The sequence below is a fragment of the Bacillus rossius genome, chromosome 11, assembly GCF_032445375.1.
Source record: "Bacillus rossius redtenbacheri isolate Brsri chromosome 11, Brsri_v3, whole genome shotgun sequence".
NCBI classification, from domain to species: Eukaryota; Metazoa; Arthropoda; class Insecta; order Phasmatodea; family Bacillidae; genus Bacillus; species Bacillus rossius.
Window position 1 is genome coordinate 55,241,234 of NC_086338.1, and position 23,248 is coordinate 55,264,481.

The 23,248-nt window shown below is 39.3% G+C and overlaps 2 protein-coding genes across 6 annotated transcripts in view; both read left to right on the forward strand.

The window, feature by feature from the left end:
• The window catches only part of LOC134537033 (late secretory pathway protein AVL9 homolog), a 35,970-nt gene extending 19,481 nt beyond the window's left edge, over positions 1-16,489 (forward strand). The window contains exons 6-11 of the mRNA XM_063377233.1: positions 1,227-1,450; positions 3,290-3,424; positions 4,017-4,236; positions 6,141-6,312; positions 9,131-9,219; positions 11,469-16,489. Of these exons, the coding sequence (XP_063233303.1) occupies positions 1,227-1,450; positions 3,290-3,424; positions 4,017-4,236; positions 6,141-6,312; positions 9,131-9,219; positions 11,469-11,635 (1,007 nt within the window). The 3' untranslated portion in view covers positions 11,636-16,489. The remainder of the gene's footprint in view (positions 1-1,226; positions 1,451-3,289; positions 3,425-4,016; positions 4,237-6,140; positions 6,313-9,130; positions 9,220-11,468) is intronic.
• Positions 16,490-20,511: 4,022 nt separating this feature from the next.
• The window catches only part of LOC134537035 (serine/threonine-protein kinase tousled-like 2), a 148,126-nt gene continuing 145,389 nt past the window's right edge, over positions 20,512-23,248 (forward strand). For 2 of the 5 annotated variants that reach the window (XM_063377236.1, XM_063377241.1), the window contains exon 1: positions 20,533-20,947. The gene's annotated coding sequence lies outside the window, so the exon portion shown is untranslated. Of the gene's footprint in view, positions 21,080-21,114; positions 21,331-23,248 lie in introns of those variants that run through there. The other 3 variants (XM_063377237.1, XM_063377240.1, XM_063377238.1) reach the window with 3 other exon arrangements.

Genomic DNA, 23,248 nt, shown 5'->3' on the forward strand with positions numbered 1-23,248 from the left:
GAGTGTTTTCATTGGCTGCGTTCACTACAGTCTGTCTCACGCTTAGATTACATTAGATTAAATGGCAACCACTGTTGCAACATTCATACTACCCGGCTTGTTAACAATATATCTCATTTTGTTTACTAGCTTTAATTATAAGTTTTAATCTACAGTAAAACACCGTTTTAAAGAACTTCATTAGAGCGAACAATCCATTTCTACGAACTATGCCTTTGGTCCCGTCAGACGTCCATATAACATAACGTAAAAAAATTTCACTAGTACAAATTTTCTTGCTCAAATTTTTAAAATATTCTATAAATATTAATTTGAACGAACACTTTTCTGCCCGGCACGTTAAACGACAAATGGATAAAATCGTCCCCATTCACCCACAAACTGCCATCTTATTTATTTTGATACGCGCCATAGATGACTGCAATGGACTAGTGTAGAAATTAATGCACAAAACTGGTGTAGCGACAAAAGCACTGCATTGTGGTTTTCGCTGACATTATTCTTTGTTCTATGCTCGCACGACGTGTTTAACCGATTTGGAAGTTCTACATCGTACAGTATTGCCACACACACACGTCTCTGGTCGTTTCCTTGTTTGTTGTTTGAGAAACGTGGCTATACTACGAGTATAACTGCGTGACGGCAGGCAGGTGTGCTGGGAGGTGCGTGATGGCAGGCAGATGTGTTGGGAGCTGCGTGACGGCAGGCAGGTGTGTGATGGCAGGCAGGTGTGCTGGGAGGTGCGTGACGGCAGGCAGATGTGTTGGGAGGTGCGTGACGGCAGGCAGGTGTGTTAGAGGTGCGTGACGGCAGGCAGGTGTGAGACGGCAGACAGGTGTGTGGGAGGTGCGTGACGGCAGGCGGGTGTGTTAGAGGTGCGTGATGGCAGGCGGGTGTGTTAGAGGTGCGTGACGGCAGGCGGGTGTGTTAGAGGTGCGTGATGGCAGGCAGGTGTGTTGGAGGTGCGTGACGGCAGGCGGGTGTGTTAGAGGTGCGTGATGGCAGGCAGGTGTGTGGGAGGTGCGTGACGGCAGGCGGGTGTGTTAGAGGTGCGTGATGGCAGGCGGGTGTGTTAGAGGTGCGTGATGGCAGGCGGGTGTGTTAGAGGTGCGTGACGGCAGGCGGGTGTGTTAGAGGTGCGTGATGGCAGGCAGGTGTGTGGGAGGTACGTGACGGTAGGCAGGTGCATGATCCTGGTGCGTGACGGCAGACGTGTGTACCGGCAGGCACGCCCGCGGAGGACAGGTGGATGGAGGTGTCCGCGGGCTGCACACACAAGCTGCGGGGCTCCAGCAGCCTGGGGAGCATCGCGCTGCCCGCGGCGGCCGGGGTGAACCGCGACGGCAGTGCGGAGGCCATCTGCGACACCAGCGCCGCGCAGAGCAACATGGCGGCCGTGGCCCTGGTGCCGGCGGAGCAGTGTGGCGTGCCGCTCCCCATCTTCACGCAGGTCTCTGTGGTTCTCTTTACGTGGGCTTGACATCTCGACGGTAGGGTCACCGGTGACACCATGACACGTGATTTAGGAAATAATCAGTTGTGGCCCATATTGGGGAACCATTCTAGGACGTTTATACCAGTGCGAGATATTACAAGAGGTTCAAAGTTTGAGTGTCTTAGAATGCATCATCGTTTGACTGTTCAAAAATTAGTATGTTTATATGGTATTTGTAAGAATTTTTCTAGTGCCACTTTTGTTAGTATGTGTGCCCAAAACCGGTCATTTACAAAGCGAACGTATTAATAAAGTAGAGGTGGGACGATACCACACTTTCGATACTCGATTCTGTATTGTTTTTTCAGTTCGATACTTTCGATACTTCGATACTTTCGATCCTCCAGGGAAAAATATTTTCCCATTAAGTGACAATTATTACAAATAATATAAATTAGTTTTAAACTATATAAATTCAATATATCATACCAGCACAATGTCAGATTAAACTTAAATACATAATGTTTAAATAATTGCATTATATTAACGGAAGATATGAATTCATCATTATATATACATATTATAAAACCACCAGAAATGTAAAATACAGTCCATAATCAAGTAAAGCTGACATGAGAAACAGTGGCCTTACAAAATGTTTAAAGTCCTTTCTTGGAGGGGGGGGGGGGGGGGGGGGGAAGTCACCAAGCCTAAATTAGTAATAAAAAATTAGGCTAATGTAAAAAGAAAATCAGATATTTTTGCTTGTTTGTTTCATTTTACAAACAACTTTAGGCAACAGAAAAAAATTGTGAATTTTAGGACTTTTCCGCTTCGTAAAAACGTATGAAACGGGAAATTAATGATTTTATAAGTGTATGTTCCGGGAAAGTAAACCATTGTATTTTGTACAATGGCGACTCAAAGCTTAATTCAATAAAAATGAACAAGCATTCCGGTATCGAAAAAATGTATCGAAACCTTACAGTTTCGATACTCGATACTTTGCGATACCGTCAAGTATCGAAGGTATCGAGGTATCGAAGTATCGAAAATCCCATCACTATAATAAAGAAAGACTGCAGCAATAGAAGTAGTGTAGCTTATTGAAGGGCGATGAGGGGGAAGGGGAGCTGCCTTTGCTAGCAGCTGCAAGATAGAAGAGGAGAAGAAAGAGGAAGGAACCATGCTGCAGAATCCAATAGCATTCTTTCCTTTTCTATCCTGCGTTTCAAAATGTCATCCTGTTTCATGTCACACCTGTGTAGAGTACTCATTAAAGAGAAAATATTCCGACGTTGCCAGATCTTGTAGTGGCGAAGTTCCGCTGTATCTAACATCAGAGTGACCACATTCTGAAAAGTCAGAGAAGTTGAAAATGGTCAGGTAATGGTGTGAATTATTGAGAAAGTCATTGAAATTTCCCAGTGATAGTTATTTGTTTAATTATGTTCCTGTCTGACATCACACAAGACTGTAAAAGATAATAATAAAAAAAAAGTTTAGTACATAGTCAAATACATTACAAAATGGCATATGTGAGGTTCTGTTTGAACCAGGCCAGCTGTGGGGATGGTGGAGATTGGATTTATTTATTTATTTATTTATTTTCTAGAAAACTGCAAAATAGGTGTTTATTAAAAAAAAAGTGGGAAATTTGTTATTGTGATCATGGAAAGTCAGGGAAATTTTATCATAGATTTGTGTGGACACCTAATCATAGACCGTGTATGTCTCAACAAAATTGAGGTAAAAAAATTTTATTACACGTTTTCGACACTTGACCCTTGAAGTTGCGTGGATAGCTTGAGGGGAAAGTGGACGGACCGTCTGGGCGGGTTGCCTGTCGCGCAGGGCTACCTGTGCCATCCGTACCTGTCGCTGCCCTACCTGGACCTGCTGAGCGACGTGAACGTGCGCGGCTACGTCGTGGGGGCCACCAACATCCTGTTCAAGCAGAAGAAGCAGCTGGCCGACGTCCTGGTGGAGGTGAGGGGGCGGGGGGCGGGCGGAGCTTCCGAGCGTCCCGGTGTTTCACTTCAGCTTCAAATAAAATTTATGCTTCAGATTTTTTTTGTAAGGAAACTTACTTACAATTGTCTGTGCGAATACTAGTTTTTTTTAAATTTTTTTTAATGTAAAGTGAACATCAAATTGAACGTTCAAAATATTTGCGAAGTCAAATCAAATTGTAAATATCGTTTTTGGTATAAACTGTATTACACTAATTTCTTTTTTAAATACGGGATTGAAGTTAAAAAAAAAAAATATTGTTAAACGTTTTTAATGTTTAAAATGATTGATCAACCAATCGGGCCACATTAATGAACATAATTTAATAAATATTTTAAACTAATCACGCATAATATTTGTATTTAGTGGATTTCTATCTTTTGATTTTTTTAAGTAACCAACTTTATTCAAGCGAAACGTGTGAACACGAAAAGTGAAACTAAATATTTTCAAGAGCAAATATTAAGCTTCCAATGTTTTAAAGCTTTGCCTCAGGTGTAAAATGAAACGAACAGGGAATCTGGAAGGAAACGTGGAGAGCGGGAGCGTGGCGCGGGCGTCGGCGCAGGTGGAGGGGGGCCGGGTGGAGACCCAGGACGCCGAGCTCCGCCGGCAGCTGCACCTCACCACCGAGGACCTGCGCTTCGCTGACTTCGTGGTGCGCCACGTGACGGAGGAGCGGCACGACGTGTTCCTGGACGGCGTGGGCTGGGAGGGCGGCGACGAGTGGATCCGCGCCCAGTTCCGCGTCTACCTGCTGTGCCTCATGAGGACCTCGCTGCTGCAGGGTATGCTTCCGTCGCTCGCCTCCGGCCAGCAAACTCTAGTTACCGAGACCTTTGAATATATATACTGTATAGAAGTCGCCAGCCCAGGTTAAAATTTATAATACGGTTTTGAGGTAGTTGGTTAATTCACCGCCGCAATCGCCACCATCTCTAGGGCATCGACTTGTGGTGGTCCCTAGCGGACAAGTGTCGAACTCTTCAAACACCCCTTCCCCCTCACGTTGAACGACCATGAGCTGCAGTGAATGATAGATGGGGGGTGCGGGGAATGACAGCGGGCGACAGTGCTGCGCTCTAACGTGTGAATAACAACTAAGACGATACAGGGCGTTACGGCAGCGCACTGCAGCGGTGAAGTTCCCAAGCTGCTCATCATGCGCTTCTGAAAAACGTAGAGTAAATCCTATCCACTCGCGACTTATATACAGTATATATATTCAAAGCCGAGACTGAGACTAATAACACAATTAACGTACACTTGGCAAATCATTTAATGTGTGATCCAAGTCTTAAAGAAGGCAAACGTCCAATATGGAAAAGTCAACAGCGTGAAAAAAACAAGTTGAAAGCAAAATGGCTCCCTGTTCATATCTCCCTCCCTCTCCTTTAAAATACCAACTTTATTTTTCTGATCTCATAATTGCCACGTTGAAAAGAGCAATTTTTCCCAGTGCAATTTGTTTCGCCTCGCTTTCACCACCAGCACACGTGATCTGTCACGACCCTCCCAGTGTCTCTGCATGGGGGAGAAACTCTAATTACCGAGACTGAGACCTAGTTTTTTTTTTGAAGTAGTTATGGACCCGTCCGCTAGATAGTAGTTTTCATAATATATTACTGACATAACTACATTAATTTATTATGAGAAGTAATGTTTAAGCTATTATCAGGCAAACAAACCAGTGAAAATTCACTCCATTTAGGCAGCCACTAATTTTGTGGTGTGTAATACAATGAGTTTTTGCACCTCCTACTCCTTTATTTATTACGTAACGTACAAAACAGCATTAAGTGTTTTCGCATTGATTAAATTAGTTTTGCTCTGCCAAGGAGATAACTTAATAGAACAAAAAAAAAAGTATTAACTAAAAAAAACTTTTTATGAGAACCTCTGTTCCGATTTTTTTATTTGCTGGTAGTTATGGGCCCGCCCAACAGATAGCGACACATGTCGCGTGAAACGTGGTTTTCAGTTCCCACTGTAAGAGTCGCACTTCTTTATTTCCCTCCTTGTTCTGTGCCAAGCATCCAGCTAGCGAAACTGTATCATTTTTACCATTACACCAAATTTCATTCAAATGTACATAAAAGCAATTTCGGCAGCCACCAATTTAAAAATCCATGACAGGAAATGTATCAAATATATATGTTTGTTGAAATAACCACCTTTCCTTTCATGCTCAGCACCTGAAGCCGTGTGGCTGAGTGGTCAGATCATAGGCCTTCCACCGAGGCAACCCGGCTGGTAATCAAACGAGCGGAAAATATGGCCGGTATGCCGCGAGCTGATGGGGTGTTCTCTGGGACTCTCGTTCCAATCAGCCATCCATTCCGTCAAGTGTTCCTTTCTCATATCATCATTCATTCATTTAATCTCTCCTAACACCTCCGTTCTTATCCCTTATTCCTTTGCTTATTCTTTCCATCATTCCTCCTACCCTTCCTCCGAAATTCTCTTTTAACCCTTCCTTCTTTCCCCCTAATTTTGTCTAATTTTACTTCATTTATTCAATCTAGTTTCCTAAGTTTCACATTGTTTCATTTCTGTTTTTATACTTTTATCTCACACTTTATTAATTTGTTTATTCTGTTCTCACCCGTGGTCATGTATATTTCCACACCCTACCATGTTCTTTCTTCTACCTTCCCTCCTGGACGAGGCTGCATGTTGCGTGTGCCGGCAGACGGCTGCCGGGAGGCGGAGCACTTCAACGCCCACTTCATGGCCGCCTGGAAGGCCACGCACAACTACAAGATGTGGGCCAGCGCGGAGCACGGCGGCATCTGGGACCTGAACCCGGGTCACCCCTTCGCCGGCCAGCTGTCCGTGCAGGACATGAAGCTGCGCCTGTCCCAGTGAGTGCCCCTCGCCGCGGTCCTCTCGGCTGCAGGGCGTGATGAAGTTAAATGCTCAGAGCAGAGGCGCAACAACTAAATTTCCAAAGGTGGGGGGGCAATATACCTTTTTATAAAGAATCATCGATCCCCCCTATTGAAGCGTGGGGTCCGGGGGGTCCTCCCCCGGGAAAATTTGTATTTCAAGGTGGAAAATGGTGCTATTTAAGCAGTTTTATTATCTAAAAATTGATTACACAGCACTTTCTTTGCCCCCGTTTGCTCCCATTCAAAGGTTTCAGAGGCGGGGGGGGGGGGGGGGGAGGGCAAAATACCCTTGCCCCCCCCCCCTCCCTTTTGTTGCGCCCCTGGCTCAGAGGGCAACAAAAATTACAATTTTTAAATTAAATGAATGGTCCAGTACATAAAAAAATATCCTTGCTATCCCAACCGTTTTTCAGAGTGTCTATTCAACTCGAAATAATATTTCACCCTTGCGATGTTATGACAGAAATTTTATTTTATTTTTTAACAGATTCTACGTAGTACTGACCAGCTGCGCATGAAAAAAGTTGTAAAGGAAGCCCGCCTAGTCACGGGCGTATCTGTGTCGGTGAGGTGGGATGATAAGTGCGATGCTCGTTGGTGCTTCTAGCGCAGTGTCGCCTCTAAGCACATGACTCTGTACTGGCACGCGGTCTTCTCGTCGTGCATAAGAAAACATTGTATGGCGTAGAAATGAAGATAAAGGTGTAATGCAAAACCCTTGCGTGCTTTCAAGACTTCTTTACCAGGCGTTTCATGTCTAAAAATAATTCTGAAAACGCGTTTTAGCTCTTTTCACTCTCCTAAAAATCCAGTTTAGAAACTAAATACGGAAACAGAACTACCCATCCGCCCCCAGGGTGTCCTGAAATTCTTGTAGTAAACAGACCCCCACTCGTATGTCTCGAGTGGGTTTTTAAATGGCGTGGTAGCTGGGCCGCTTCATAGTTTGGTGTCAGGCATTGTCCTTTGCGTTTGTAGCATTGAAATTTAAAATGTTATGCGTGAATAAAACTTGGAGGAAATCCGACCACTGTTACCGGTGACATGCTGAGTGTTGCATGTTTTGTTGAGAAACTGTCTGTCCACCGGCTCGCAAGCTACTGTGGCACGACATGTGCCGCAGTTCCAGGCCGAGTGGTAAACTAAAACAGGAGATACCGGGGACGTGGCTGGCGGAGTCTGCCCGTCCGCGTTTGGTGTTTGTGTCCGACACTTTCTGTGCGACTCTGGTCGGTCACGTTTTCCAAATACAAAAAACATGAAATTTTCAGGGAATCAAAAAGTAAAATGTTTCACTTGAGAGCTTTGCCACAGTAAAACCTTTTACTTAATGATGTGTCAAATTTCATTCTCGTCTAATCCAAATCTCAAATTCGAATCCCAAAGAGTGCTTTGAATATACCCTTCAAATCGTGATGGGTCGAATCCCATTCTTCTCTAATCCAATTTTCAAATTCGAATCCCAAAGAGTGCTTTGAATATACCCTTCAAATCCAAATGTATTATCTTATAGCTTATACATAAAATAATGTATAAGAAATTAAAAATATTAACAATGGAGTTGAAACATTTAACCTGTTATGTGTTTTATTTTTCACCTCAGTTTCCACAATCAATACATATTAAAATTTTATTTATATAATTACATACTAAAAGAACATATCTAGGGGAATGGTAACAGGTTAAGTATGATGAAAAATATTGACCGTGTAAACTTCAGAGACTATCAGTGTTGAATTTTTTAATTGACTTTATTTCCTCAAATATTTTTCTTTAAATGTTTTTCCATGAATATTGAATCCTTTGAATACTAAGGATTAGTTTGGCCCATCCCTACGTTTTATTACTTTTGAAGTTGATTTGAATTGTTGAGTTTTCTTATTTTTAAGATAGCTTTTTATTTAATAATTATCTTAAATTGAGTTAACTTTTACTCAAATACATTTTCTTCACTTTTAACTGAATGTGTCTTTTTGCTTGTGGGTAGTAACTGAAAAAAATTATCTTGAGTTATCATAATTTCTGAAAGAGAATAAATTTTCTTAACCATGTGAATATTCTTTCAATTTTTTTTTCTACTCCGCTATGATTTCATCTTAATCAAGTATTTTATATAATAATTATTGTAATACAACCTTGCTGAGAACTATATTCGCAATTCGATTCGACTTTGAGGATATTTTAAACATTAAATTTGATATTCACTTTGCATTAAAAAAAAAAATAGTATTTGCACAGGCCTGCGTGACCGTGGAAAGACGCAGATGTCCGAGGTCAAATTTCCAGTTAATTTTGACCCAAAAAAAATTGGTTGTCTGTAAAGTCGGTTTACGGATGATAGTTTAACGTGACAACGTCATAACAAAACATTGATGAAATAATTGCATACTTTATGAATAAAATTGAATCATTTTTATTTTAATAATAAAAGAATAAATAGTTGAAATTATACTAGTAATCAGATTTTTAAAATGCAAGAATAATTAACCTTTATTGCTGAAATTGTTGTTGTAATAAGCAATGAAAACCACATTAACTTTTCACTTCACTTTATAAACAGTCGAGTGGAATAGAGATAGATGCGGCGCAAGCGTACAATGAGCGTAACGGGACACAGCGTAACGGAACAATGTGCGTAACGGGACACTTTTTGTGTGTGCAGTTGGCGTTCATCGATTTATTAGACGTCACGTCAAAAAATTTTTAAAAAAGGGTTATAGGTCAGCATGTTTTACTGGGTGGGTTGTGGAGTGTCGAGAGTGTCTCACCGGGGCTCTCTGCTTGACGACAGCACGATGCAGAACACGGAAGGTGGCCGCAAGCTGAACCAGGCCATGGCGTCGACGGGACGCGCCGTTGCGACGACGGGGCGGGCGGTCGGTGAGTGTTCCCTCGGCCGGTTCCGCTTTTGGCCGTTTTCTCCCATTTCTGTCCGCGCTACGTCGCTGCCTTCGCCGTGTTTTGCATTCGTGCTTCCGCTACGTGAAAATGTGGCACCGGTACCGACATAGATAGGTTAACAGCAGCAACCCAAGTGTCGTCGACCCAGCCTTGGTTGTTCCTCCTACAGCGCTCAGGGCCTGTGTTTACACATTCTTCTAGCTATAGTTCAGAAGAACACGTTGCCTGGAAATATATTGAAGCTTTGACAGTTCATAGTTAAATTCCAACTCTTGTCAAGTGATGCAAACAATAAACAGCGGATTTAGGGAAGTAATAATAAAAAGGGAGTTGTATTTTTACACATATAAAGAATAATCTATTAACGAAATATATTTATATTACTATGGGAATTTAATATACTAATTACAGTGTTGATAGTTATGTAAGTTAGAGGGTTAATGTTGAAACAAAAAAGGCAAAATCTTTCCCTTAGGTTTGTTAAGCTATTTGCCTTGTGACCTATGATTACGATCATTAATATGTATTTTGGTATGTTCTTTATGAGAGATTGATTTTAAAAAATGTTTTAAATTAATATAAACTAACATCATTTAACTACAGTAGAAAGTCAAGTCAGATTGATTGGAACCATAGAAGATCCAGAATAACGTACAGAGATGTGGTCCGTTATATTGAACTAAGCATGTTTTGAAACATAGGTAAGTCACCTGTCAACTCCTCACCACGAGGCATGACTTTTTGTGTCAACTGTACAGTCCCAGCAAACACGTGCTCTGTGTACAGTCAGTGAAATTACGATTGTGCACAACAGTTAAGGCGGTAATATTACTACCGGGAATTCTCACACAAACTGTTTTTTTTTTATGATTTAAAATTTTTGCTTGTCTGCCTTAGCTGTATTGTTCTAGTACAGTATACTCCCGATTATCCGCAAAATAAAGTGGCAGGGCCACCGCGGATTCTGAAAATCGCGGATAATCTGAAAAAGAGCCGAAAATGGGAAACAAAAAAGGAAACATTAATTTCAACTTAAAAATTTAACAATTTATGTACAGTATAAGTTACAATTAAGAGTAAAAAATTTTAAATGATGCTAAAATTTTAGTATTTTATTGAATAATTAACATACAATATATTTCAGTAATGTAAACATAAAAGTGCTCGGTACTTACTTCATACTCAGAGACTTCATTATACACTAAAAAAGCAACCATACGACAAGAAACAAAGCGCGACAGAGACAAAAATAGCAACGCATGCCATCCCTACTGCGTGAGTTCCGAGAAGGCCTGTGGCATTTTACTGTAAACTGCACACAATACACTCGTCAGTAGAGTTCAAATTTGCTCACTTGTAATAAAAGACAGATTTACATATGTGCTGTATTTTTTCGTAGCATGCGCGGATCATCCGCCCGCGGATAATTTTATTTTTTAAATATTTATTTATTTGGAATTTGTCACATGCCCACCAACAGTCGTAGACCTTAGTGGCGGGCACTACATGTAATAACAGGAACACAGTTACACAGTTATCACTGCCGGTGTATGGACTCCCACCTCCGTCGGTACCGTAGGAGGAAAACATCTGCAGGTGGCCAGCAAACGAGCGCAAGAGCACCACACACTAGCAGTGATGATAACAAAACAGACAAAAAACACTAACAAAGGTTAAAGAACCATGTCCATAACACGTAACATATAAAACATATAGGTAAAATCATATTATTATTTAAATGTTGAGAGAACAATTGAAGGAAAAATGATATAGATATGACAGACATAAATCAGAATTTATAATCAAACACTGTTGGAATTCAAATATAAATAATTATTTGTAGTTTGTTATAAGTAGAGACCTGAAAAATTCGCGGGTTCATTTCGTGTTATGCTTAAATTCAAATAATTATACCTTAGTGCTGCTTCTGTCATTGGTTCACTGTTAATCTGGAGGACTGAGGGCCAATCAGAGACCCCTCACTCATAGAAGTATCGAATCACAGGCCACCCAGTCCAGACGACTCACAAGTCGACAGCCAATGAACAGGTGGCATTTGCCCGAGTGTCTAGAGGATATCGGAGTCTATCCTGGAGGTCATTGAACCCGCGAATTTTTCTGGTCTCTAGTTGTAAGTCTATAAATAATATCATTATGAGTGTGAAGAGGGAGATGACGGTACTCTGAATGGTCCCTGGTGGTCCGGGAACCCGCGCGTCTGCCGGCAGGAGGGGCGCTGTCCCAGGCGAAGGGGGCCCTCAGCAGCTGGTGGAACACCTTCACGGCCCCGCAGAGTCCCGAGGGCGAGGCTCCGCCCCCCGCCGACTGCCCCCAGGAGGCCGTGGAGGAGGGGCAGCCGGCCGAGACGGAGCCCCGCGGGGCGGGCGAGCAGTAGCGTGCCGCAGCGCTCTCGTAACTAGTGGCGAGACTGCCCGTTTCCCCTTGCTTTCTGCAGCATTTTCACCCGTTGTCCGAGAAACATTTATAATGTCAAAACTTGGAAAATCTTTAATTGGTTTAAAGTAATCCATTATCAACAACATTAGTAATAATTCGTAAATCTTGAGTTAAAAACAAACTCGTTTGAAGAAAAAAAAGGAAAATTTGAATTATTGCCTCTAGTTGTAACACTATCCCCGCACACTATCATTCCAGCAACCTTCAGACTGCTCAGCTCGAACGGACGGTTTGGACTGGACTGAGGCCCTCCTGCTCACACGGTCAGTTTTGTGGCTGCTGTCGTCATTGGATGTGTTGTCTCATCGTGGAATACGGAAGAAACTTTGTATGTTGCTGTTGCAGTTGCACCTTCAGTTAGAAAAAAAAGAAGGGGGGGGGAAAAAAATAGCAAAGAGTTCAAAGAATACATACAAAGATGTCTGCCGTGACACTCGGCTGATAGACTGACAGTTTGGACTGGTGAGATGCTGTTCCCACACTCGGCAGTTTGGACTGGTGAGATGCTGTTCCCACACTCGGCAGTTTGGACTGGTGAGATGCTGTTCCCACACTCGGCAGTTTGGACTGGTGAGATGCTGTTCCCACACTCGGCAGTTTGGACTGGTGAGATGCTGTTCCCACACTCGGCAGTTTGGACTGGTGAGATGCTGTTCCCACACTCGGCAGTTTGGACTGGTGAGATGCTGTTCCCACACTCGGCAGTTTGGACTGGTGAGATGCTGTTCCCACACTCGGCAGTTTGGACTGGTGAGATGCTGTTCCCACACTCGGCAGTTTGGACTGGTGAGATGCTGTTCCCACACTCGGCAGTTTGGACTGGTGAGATGCTGTTCCCACACTCGGCAGTTTGGACTGGTGAGATGCTGTTCCCACACTCGGCAGTTTGGACTGGTGAGATGCTGTTCCCACACTCGGCAGTTTGGACTGGTGAGATGCTGTTCCCACACTCGGCAGTTTGGACTGGGTGCTCTCGAGCTCACAGTCCGATTGGGAAGCGATCAGTTCCGACTGGTAAGTTCCGACTGACAGTTCAGACGATCATGTGCTGGGGGCCTTTAGTAACCTTAGCCCATGATCCCTGACAATTTTCTTTTCCTTCATAAATATCACTTTCACGTTACTCATAGATAAATCAGAACGTTTTGGAACCAGTTGGAAATATTGTAAATAAGCTCTTCTTTACATGTACTTTAGTGACTTTATTTCCTGAAAATAATTATATTAAAGTTCCAAATCATCTCAAGCTTGTTGTGTACGATTCACCCGAATGATGGCAGCTTTTGGACTGATGGATTTAGGTAGTCATTGGCAGCTGTTTTTTTTTTTGTTAGCATGGCTATAATTTGTGCAAGTTCCTAGTCTAAGTTGCCTGGTCGTAAACATGTGCAATACGAGGAAGATGGAGATATTTATTTTCTATCAGATTAAGGATTTTCGTCAAAGTGTTTGTTAATCTCAGATTTAATTTTATGTCATTTGCAGTGTATTAGTTTTGTGGTATGTTGTGTGTATTGGTTATGTGTTACACAAATATTAGCGGAGGGTGCTAAATATTAGTGAAAAAAAAATTAAGTGCATAGCCCCTAAACCTCTACCTGTTTTCAACTGAACTAGATCTGTGTGGAAGAAATGGTATAAATAGTAAATGATTTGTTGCATTACATACGTGGCAAAGCTGGAAACTTTTGAACTAAAGAATATCTAAGTTTTGATATTTAAGGTAGTGTGGTGATTTTTCTTTTTCAGGAACAATTTTTGCATTTTTCTATGTTTTTACTCTCACCAATTTTACAATATGTACTTTAAACTAAGAGGTCATCAATTTAATCCACTTATATATTTTAGTTGTTAGTCTCACAATCAAAATTAACATATGAGTCCAATATTCACTTCAGTTTTTGTAATAAATATTTTTTTCAAAAAGTGAATGTTATTGTTGATGTGTTAGTTTGACTGATAGTTCCAACAATACAGCACTGCCTAGCAGGTTTTGGTCATGTTGTTTTATTGGTGGTCAGCGCATTTATCTGTCCAAACCACTCCGGTCTTAATTTGAGGAGATTATCTATTACTACGTACTGCTTCTTATATATATATATATATATATATATATATATATATATATATATATAAAAAATTGTTTTACTTGTCTTGTAGGTATTTTATTGAAGCTGCTTAGAATTTGAAGGCTATTCCTGGAAAGTAATTTTGGTTTGTTTCAAGTTGTCATGTTAGGGAGTGTTGAGAAGGTCTTAACAAAAAAAAATGCTTCTTTCGGTTTCTCATTTTGCTTCCCACAAGGGTTATTGTGTGAAATAGGTGATCAATTTGGAATTTTATTCATTGTAAAATTTCGTTTATGACTTAATATAAAAAAAAACTCTTCACAATTGGACTGCTCACAAGTATTGACATTATGGTATGTTAAGCAATTGTGGGAGCCAGGAAAGAAAATTATAAGAAGTAATCCATGTACATTCTGTACTGACTTAATCACAGAAGTGAAACTACTGTCAGAAGGTCTTAACGCAGCTGCTACGATTTCCTGTTTACTGCCGTGCCACCGTGGCTGTTGCATCTCTGTACAGTCGTCATTAGCTTCGTGTCCAATCTTCACACACGGTCCTGTTCGAGGGGAAGTTAGAATAGACCTTCATGGGGCATTGGATGTGATTTATTGGTGACACTGTCTGGGTGTCTTCTGCAGAGGGAGGCATTCTTCAGTACAAAAGTTGAGTCGGCTCTTCAAGATGCTAGATGCCAAACATGTGTATGCACGAAACTCATCGATATCTTTCAATACTTACTAGTCACGATTTATAATCCACCAATCTCATTGACATCTTTAAATACTTAACTAGTCACGATTTATAATCCACCAAATCACGATCCTCCGCTGACCATCGCAGCTCGGGGAAGCTGATAGGACCATGTAAATGTTGCGTCTGCAGAAAATAATTGTTTTAATTTCTGTACGTGTCCATCATTCAACAAGTACATACCAGCGTTCCTTCCCAATTTTTTTAATCATTATTTCCTTGGGGTATTCCCGCTTCTCTTATGAGTACATTCCATCCCTGCTCTGTCTCTTAGTTTCACTCATTGTCCGTCTAGACGTTGAGGAGACGTTCAACCCAGAGCCATGACCCACCCCGACTTGTATGTGTTGTGAAACAGGCTGTACTTAAAATAAAACTATAGTAATGGTTGCAGCTCAATTTTGTTTTTGATTATCGTTTAAGTGTTCTTCTAGTGTACTGTTGCTACTTATTTTTGCAGTGTCAAAGCAGATTGTTTTTAAACCCAGATGCTCTTTTTCCTGCAACAAATGACATTATCAGTAATTTTTAAAATTCCTATTTGCTTGTCTTACCCAAATCTCTTGCTGGAAAACTTAACCAAGCAAGTGGTAGAGTTTTAAGTTTAACAATCTCAAAAAATATAATACACAATAGTCGTACCGTAGTACCGACAGTCAGTCGTACGGACGGTTGGCAATGTAACAGTGTGACAAGCATCAGTTTTCTGGGGCGGATCACGTAAAGTTTTGAACCCCCGAAATTGTGTGCTGTTGCCCAACTTTGTGGAACCTTTATGCCGAGATTTGCGTGATGATGTAAATGTGCAAATTTTTAATGGTAATAATTACAGGACTCGGGGGTACTTAAATGTTGGCCAGTGTAGCTAGATTGACTACTTGAGTAGTAAGTTCTGTACTAGGCTTGTTGACTCTTGTACTGCGGGCTTGACAATCGAGTTGAATTGGTCTTCGTGCCCAAGTGTCGTAAAACAAACATAGCGTACGGACTCACATTGTTCGTGATCTAGCCAACCACGTTCAAACAGTAATGAGCTGCTTGTAAACGTAAACTAAAACAATGTTTCGCATTAGAGAAATATTGAAAACTAAGAGTACATTGCAGTGTTTGAATTTTTAATGCTGTTGTTGTGTACTGTTGACGTTTAGATTAAAATTTAGAAATCATTTGCATTTTGAGATATCAGGTTTGTTGTAAAATATGTTTTTTGATAATACTAGAGAAAAATTTTAATTTAGTTGCAGTAGTGATACGGTCATCATGAATTGAAAGCAGATTTAGGTCTTGCTTGAAATAAATGCTTTGACAGTAAGTGGTATAAAGTATGTGTACTTGTGGTGATACATATGCTTTCAGCTGTAGTGGGTGTATCCCAGGCTAAATTAAAGTCATATTTTGTGTGTTTATGGTAATATTGATTAATTTATTCAAAGTTAAGTTTTCGATATAGCTGGAACGGATAAAACATGTTTGACTCTTTTTGGAGGTGAGGTTATAAAACTTGCAAACAATAACCAGATTACCTATATTTTGTTGTGTTTCAGCTTTATTTTGTAAATTGTATTTAATTAATATATTCATAATGCATTTGGCAGTGATAAGACATGTGATGACTGATTATGATAATTTTTTTATATCATGTTCTGTGTTTTTCAATGCCTTAGATTCTAAAATCTAAAATTTTACTTGTTTAAGAAATTAAGTAACATTGATAGAACTTCTGTGTGTGTGTATTTTTGTTATTAATGCCGATAATTTTATGTTAAAGTCAGTTATTTATTTAATTTGTATATATATCTTTTGTTTGTAATAGTGTTACATATTAATGGGATGTTATTTTCTTTGTACTGTTTAGTATATGTGTAAATGTTAAAAAAAAATAGTTTACTTTGTTTGTCAATGTTTTGTTGAACAATCTTCAGAGTTGTAAATCTTTAACTGTTTAAAATATACGTTAACTTGTAATGATACATGTCTTTACCATTGACTTTTTACTTCCTTTGCAACACCTTAATTAATTTCCTGAATAATTTTAAACATTGGGGTGTGCTGTACAATATGTACAGTTAAAACATTAAACACTTTTTAATAGTTTCGTGCTAAGAGGTTTTTCTGCCAAAAAATTAAAATAATTTTGTAGTGTATAAAGTGAACGGGACAACTGTCGCTTTTCCGAGCTGAATCATACAACAAAGAAAGCACAGGAAATCACTAACCATAGGGTGAACAAAAAGGAGTCCAGAGAAGTTGTACAAGACCAGTCAGCTACCATTCACAAATCACTTAGTGTCTACGCAACACTTATAAACTCAAAATATTTTTACCCTTCTTTTGAAAACAGTGGGCAAGCTGCTGAAACATGATAATCAGCACGAGAACAAACGAGGCGAGATGGTTCACGATATGAAAGGCCAGTTGCAACTCAACAGCACGGTGGTACCACTCCCAAACAACACGTCTGTTTCTCCATTACAGTGAGGTTTTGAGGCAGGTCCATATCCACCTAACTGAAATAGGATAATCCCGCGTCTATTTAGGTACATTCGACCTTGGCCTGCTAAAAGGATGCAACTAATCAAGACCAAATATCGTTAAGTTTTGGAAAGTATATTACTAAAAAACAATTTCTATTATATGACAGACCTTACAAATTCACAGTAGTAATTAGGGATAATTGCTACCGTTTGTCGAACATTGAGAATGAACGAGTTATCGGCAATTACAATGTATCGCAGTTACGACCTCATATATCTGGGGATGGCCAGAACAACCCAGCATGAAACTAATACGAATATAGATACATACGTGAGGTTTAACAGTACATGTTTTGAACTGTAGTTTGAGCTAAATTATTTATTTGCTTTTATTATAAACTACGTATCAGTAGGAGGGATTTTATTATAGTTGTTTCGATACACCAGAGAGTTATCGAGATGAAGGGTCTATTTAATTAATTGCTGTCAAGGTAGAACAGTTAATTATTTTATTTGTTATGGTCAGGTCATGAGTTATCTGTAGCATCGATGCAATATAATATCTGTAGTTATTTGGCCAGTCTTAGGTTCCTGTGCTTTGGTATTGCTCGGAGTAGCATACTTATTTTAATGTTGTTTCCCAGCTGAAATATGTAATGGTATTTTGTTTTAAGTAGCCTTAGAATTTAAAATAAAAATATGGTGTGAGAATTTAGATAACACGCCCATTAGTAGGCGTACGTTTCAATCGCCAGCATATTATAAAATCTTTACTTTTGAAGTGGTGTAAACAAAAAGGAAAATCACATTTAAAATGTTACATAAAATAATATTTAATAAGTGAAAAAAAATATAAGTCAAACTTCACACATATGTGTGCTACATGCACCAATTTTTTTTTTTTAATTATCATAACTGTTTTCATGATCTTAGACAGGCCCCGGTTTCAGCCAGCAAACGCTCTGGGCAGATAATATTTATCCACACCCCTCCCCTTTTCCTTTTACAGTTACCCCCAAACATCATAACATTTTACACATTCAAGCTTTTTTTATTATCAGTTTTAAAACATCACATTATGCATCTAGCCTCCAAGGTTTTTCAATGACATAGGGTGTTTGTCTTTATTATTCTTTCTGTCTTTCTGTTGAACTTTAAATTGTAGGATTTTACATGTATTTTTTTAAAAATCACAATATTAACGTATGTTAAAAAACTTATTTTTACCTGTTCCCGTAATTTTTTGTCCATTTTTTTTCGCACCTCAGATTCTCCTGCCCCTCAAAAACTGGCGGCGGCCATAGCCAGAATTTTGTGAAGGAGGGAGTCCAGTATAACCATTGTATTTTTTTTTTACAAGCAATTATTCTACATAATGAAAATTTTTGAATTTTAAAAAGAAAATTTTCAAACTAAAATCTTCAAACGTACACAAATAATTTTTAGATAATGGTTTTGCTTGAGAAAAGAAAATTTGGTATTTTATATTTTGTTTATTTTTATTTAATTGTTTTAATATTTTGTTTTTGAGTCAATTGTTGAATTTTTTAAATTAAGACAAGTCATAAATACATACCTATATATTATTGTTTATATGTAAATACATGAAGCACACATATCAAGTTTGTATGAAATACATACTTATGCATGTGCAAAGTAAAATGAAATATAGACTATACTTGGAAAAACAATTCCGTATCAGGGCTGTAATAACACGGGGGAAATACTCTTAATGTTGCCCGCTAAGGATTACAATAATTTTTTCAAAATTTTAGGGTGAAGGACTCTCTCTCTCTCCCCCCCCCCCCCCCCCCCCCCCTCCACCACCACCGGCTACATCCCTGCTGGCGTTCTGGTTGAATTCCCCGTTGTTCCGTTTGTAAATCAGGGATAGCTCTTGGGCTAACCATGTCTGGCTTGCATAGTCAGATTAATGTAATCTAAGCCTTAAAAAAAAAGCAGACACGGTTTTCAAACAAGCGACCTCACGGACAATCGCCGACTCCTAAGTAACTTTTGTCTGGGAGGGTCGCACAGTGGAGAGAACTGGAGAGGGTTCCTGCCTGATCTCAAGTTGAAGCGAGCTCCTGCATCGAGCATCACCTGCAGAAGAGCAGACGGCAGGCGGTGTTCAGACTGAATTTTGGGTGGACCCGAGCAAGAAGCCCGTCGGAATGACAAGGTAAGTTCTTTGGCGTTATTTTGTCTTTGGATTGGGCACTGGGACCACACCATTGTTAGTGAACTGAGAACTTTGCTAGTTCAGCGTTTATTTTGTTCCGCTTTCAGGTAGTATCCATTTCCAAAAATAATAATGAGAACTGGTACAAAGGGATCAAAGAAACTGTGTGGTTGTTAGAAAACGTCTTGAACCAGGTCAAGAAGTTGGTAGTATTGTAGGGACTCTGAGAGCTTGGAGATACACGGATCGTGGGTTAGTTCTCACCGTCCGGGCATGACTTGAAGTCATGAGCACAGAGTCAGTACTCAAGTGGGTTCGAAGCCCGCTTTAGTCTTGAAGGTCCCATCGCCTTATGCCTCTGTGCATAACAGTGCAACAGTGTTGAATCCTATCAGACAGTATGAACCAACTTGCTGTTGATTTAAAACAAAAAAAACTTTCTTCTTCCTGTATGTGTGTTCTAATAAGTGCAGTGCAAAAAAAATTAACTTAAAAGAATTAGTAGTATGATCTCTAGCACAAGTGCAAAAATAAAGGTGTTTTTTTTTTATTAAAATTGAAATAAACAAAGTTTAAATTTTTTAAATCTCAACATGCATACATGCTACACAGTGCTGAATATATATAGTACCTACTGCACACAATTTAAATTATTTTTAAAAAAGTCAGGCTACTTTGTGACACACAAAGGAAAACAATCTTGTACAAAAATAATAGGTACCAAAAATATACTCATTTTTCATTAAAAAAAAATTGCATTTACTGTTGGATCAGATACAGGCATATTTGTGTTGTATCCGTGCCAGGAAGAGGAAACAAATAATAGCTGCAGTTAGCCCAATATTTGTTCAGTAAATATTTAAACTCTATACACTGTGTGTGTGAGTGAGCAAACATAATCTTAGCTTGCATGCAATTTTTTTTTATAGTTGATGCACACAACCTGTCAAGCCAACAGTAGAAATCCCAAACAGTGAAGGCAGTTTACAACTAGCTGTTTTTACTGTTGATTGCAAAATTAATTTTCCGGTAAAAGTAATATCATTATTGGAATATCCCTTTCACCTTTCACTCAATTTGAACTAGTGTATGGAAATCAAATTTTGAAAGGTAGGCTGCTGTGAGATGCTCAGATGCAGTTTTTTTAGTAATGCAAATAAAAAGTTATTTTTGCCATGCTATGAAACACTTATTTAATTTGGCAGTGCATCATAAAATTTTTAATGCATCTGCATCTTCCACCAATTAAGACCAACCATAAAAACCATTGCATGAACCTATTTATTTGTCCATACATTGTTGTATAATGATTGGGTTAATAGTGGCTATTTCCATGGCAGCAGTAGATGTAGCCAATAGGAGTGAGTGTACTGTGCAGCAAGTGAAGGTTAATATTTTGTAATACCAATATTAATGCAATTATACAAAATTGTTTCACGCCACAGCGACGAGTTTGAAACAAATTTAACACGTTTCAAATTACCCGCGGCCTTTGACGAAAATGCCCGAAAGTTTGACCCGATGTCGTTTCACCTGCAAAACAAATTGGTTGAAAAGTTTTGATGTATTCGTAGTAGGCATGGGAGTTATTTACGTTTTGTGCAGGTGTTGAAATTCCGCATAGTTTTGAGTAACGGAGAAAGAGTTGTGGCAAATCCTTACGTCGAATTAGTACTCGAAATGTGCTATTTTGTGTATTTTAGGAATTCAAAAGTGACCGTGCAAGAAAATGATCATAAATCGGCGAATGACGGGCGGTCGCCATCTTCTACGTGAGTTTTCTCATTGCTTTTAAAAACTATTAAATTCGGTTCAGGATGAATATTAACAGTTAGATGAGCATTTTTTACGGACGGAGGAAGGATTACTTGTATCGGTCATCGTACTCTGGATCGAAAATAAAGGTACGTTTAGGTACAAATGACATTTTCTTTAGCCGTACGTTTTCAGTTTTACGTATCTGGAGACCATGACAGAGTTTGTATTATTTGATTTTCATCGTGATTACGTACAGAAATACACAGTTTATGGTTATTAACTTTAAGTAAGATGTCATCGGTATTGTGGAAAAAATTGTAAAGTGGGTTTGAAGATCATTTGAATAGTTTAGCCTAGTATTTGACCTGTCTAATATCAACTGGAAGCAGTAGGGCAGGTACAGTTCGATACAACTGTATTTTAATGTTTAAAATTGTTACCTTTAATTGTTACTTCTCCACCTAAATTGACATTTGTTCATTAGGTATTATTTACAATAGGAGTTTGCTGTGCTAAATGGATCGAAATAACCCACAAACTTGCTTGAAAATAAAGGGGTTCAGCAAGCCTACTGTATTGAACAAAGTGAACAATACCATGCACAAACCTCAGTTTAGAGTTTAAAAACACAACAGCCTCTTTCATTTTAAATTATTATTTTCATGATTTTTTCTATACAGTGGTTTGACACCTTAAATAATGTATTTATCAATGGAAAAATTGAGGTAGTTGGTTGGCACTTTAAATTATAGTTGATATACTGGGGTGATACTATATTGTATGAATTATTTAGTTGCATAGCTATTTAACTTAAATTTGAAGTAGCAAATGACTCAGTTAGTTGCCAAAAGTGTTATTCAAACCTAAATTTGCTTGAATGGCCACAGTGTGGTTGCAGTGTAGGATAGAAATGTTGTACCTGCATGACATGTTGTGTGATACTATAGCATCATTATTCACATTTAAATGACTTCCACAACTTTCATGAAAACTTTATGGTCATATCAGGGAACCAGTCACGTTCTAGATGTGGGGCGAACCAGGTTCAAAGCAATATGTTGCATCTCAAACCCAGTTATTTTCTAGTAATAAGTTTTGATCCTGCACTGACGTCCAAAAAAATTTTTTTTAAATCAGGTCCTAACAGTTTTACAAGTTTCACCGACTTAACCTAACCTTAACAAGATACGGGTACACAAACTATAGTAAGGGCCTACATGTTCCAACAAATACGCTGTTTTCCAATTAACAAGGGTGCATCTTATACTCATGCAGTGCTAACCAAAGGATCCTTTACTAGAAATTTAGTGAGAAACTAACCACGACAGGTTTGAATTCTTTAGACGCTAACACATTGTCTAATTTATAAAAAAAAATTGGACTGTCATTTGTTTTTTTTTTTAAATCTATTTCTTAGCAGTTTTTTTTATTTATTTGTATGAGTTCATAGTTCACAGTAATGAATAACAGAAAATTAATCTGGCCAGCGGTTGGCTGGTTCAACCCCGACTAGTGTCACATTCCAACCAAGGGGACCGCCATGGGCCCCTGAAGGTACAAGGACGCATGCAAGGATTCTTTCACGATAGGCTGCATCAGTGACTCCATGAAGTTCTTTGCAACAGTTCGGAAGGTCAGCAAAAAAATAAAAATAAGTTCGGTATTCTGTGAGATGCACCTTACAACGAGTTCTTAGGCAAAAGAGTTGTGGAAGGTATTCAGTAACGGACATTACATCAATGGAATACTGCAGCTGAGTTTATTGAGTTACCTACAAGTCTGTGCATATAGTAATGAGCTACAAGCTGAGAGAATTATTAAGTATAACTATCATTAACTAGGTATAACTGTGCAATTTAATTTTGATAAGAAACTTAATTTGTGATAAATCTATATGTATAATGTTCCCCATCCAAATCTCATTTCTAATCATATATGTATATTTAATATTATCTAAGTGGGTGTACATAATAAAAAAATTGTAGGTATGTAAATAAGCCTTATTTATACACCCACTTAGCTGCAGAGTGCAAATCCTCGATGTAGTGAGAAAGTGAGCCGTCTACTCTACTGCAAGCTGAGAATTGGGTGGAAGTATGAAGAACAAGTAGTTACAGAATTGCAAGAGAGAGGAGAAGAATGGGACAGAGTGAAGGAAGAGGAATAGAGGGATAAAGGAAGATGGAGGCATTTTACTTTGCTGACCTGACCACAGGCTGGAAGCTGTTGATGATGATGATGATTACAACGCAAGACAGACATAAGACTTAACTTTGTATTGTGCACATTTTGTTTTTGAATAGCAACCATCCTGC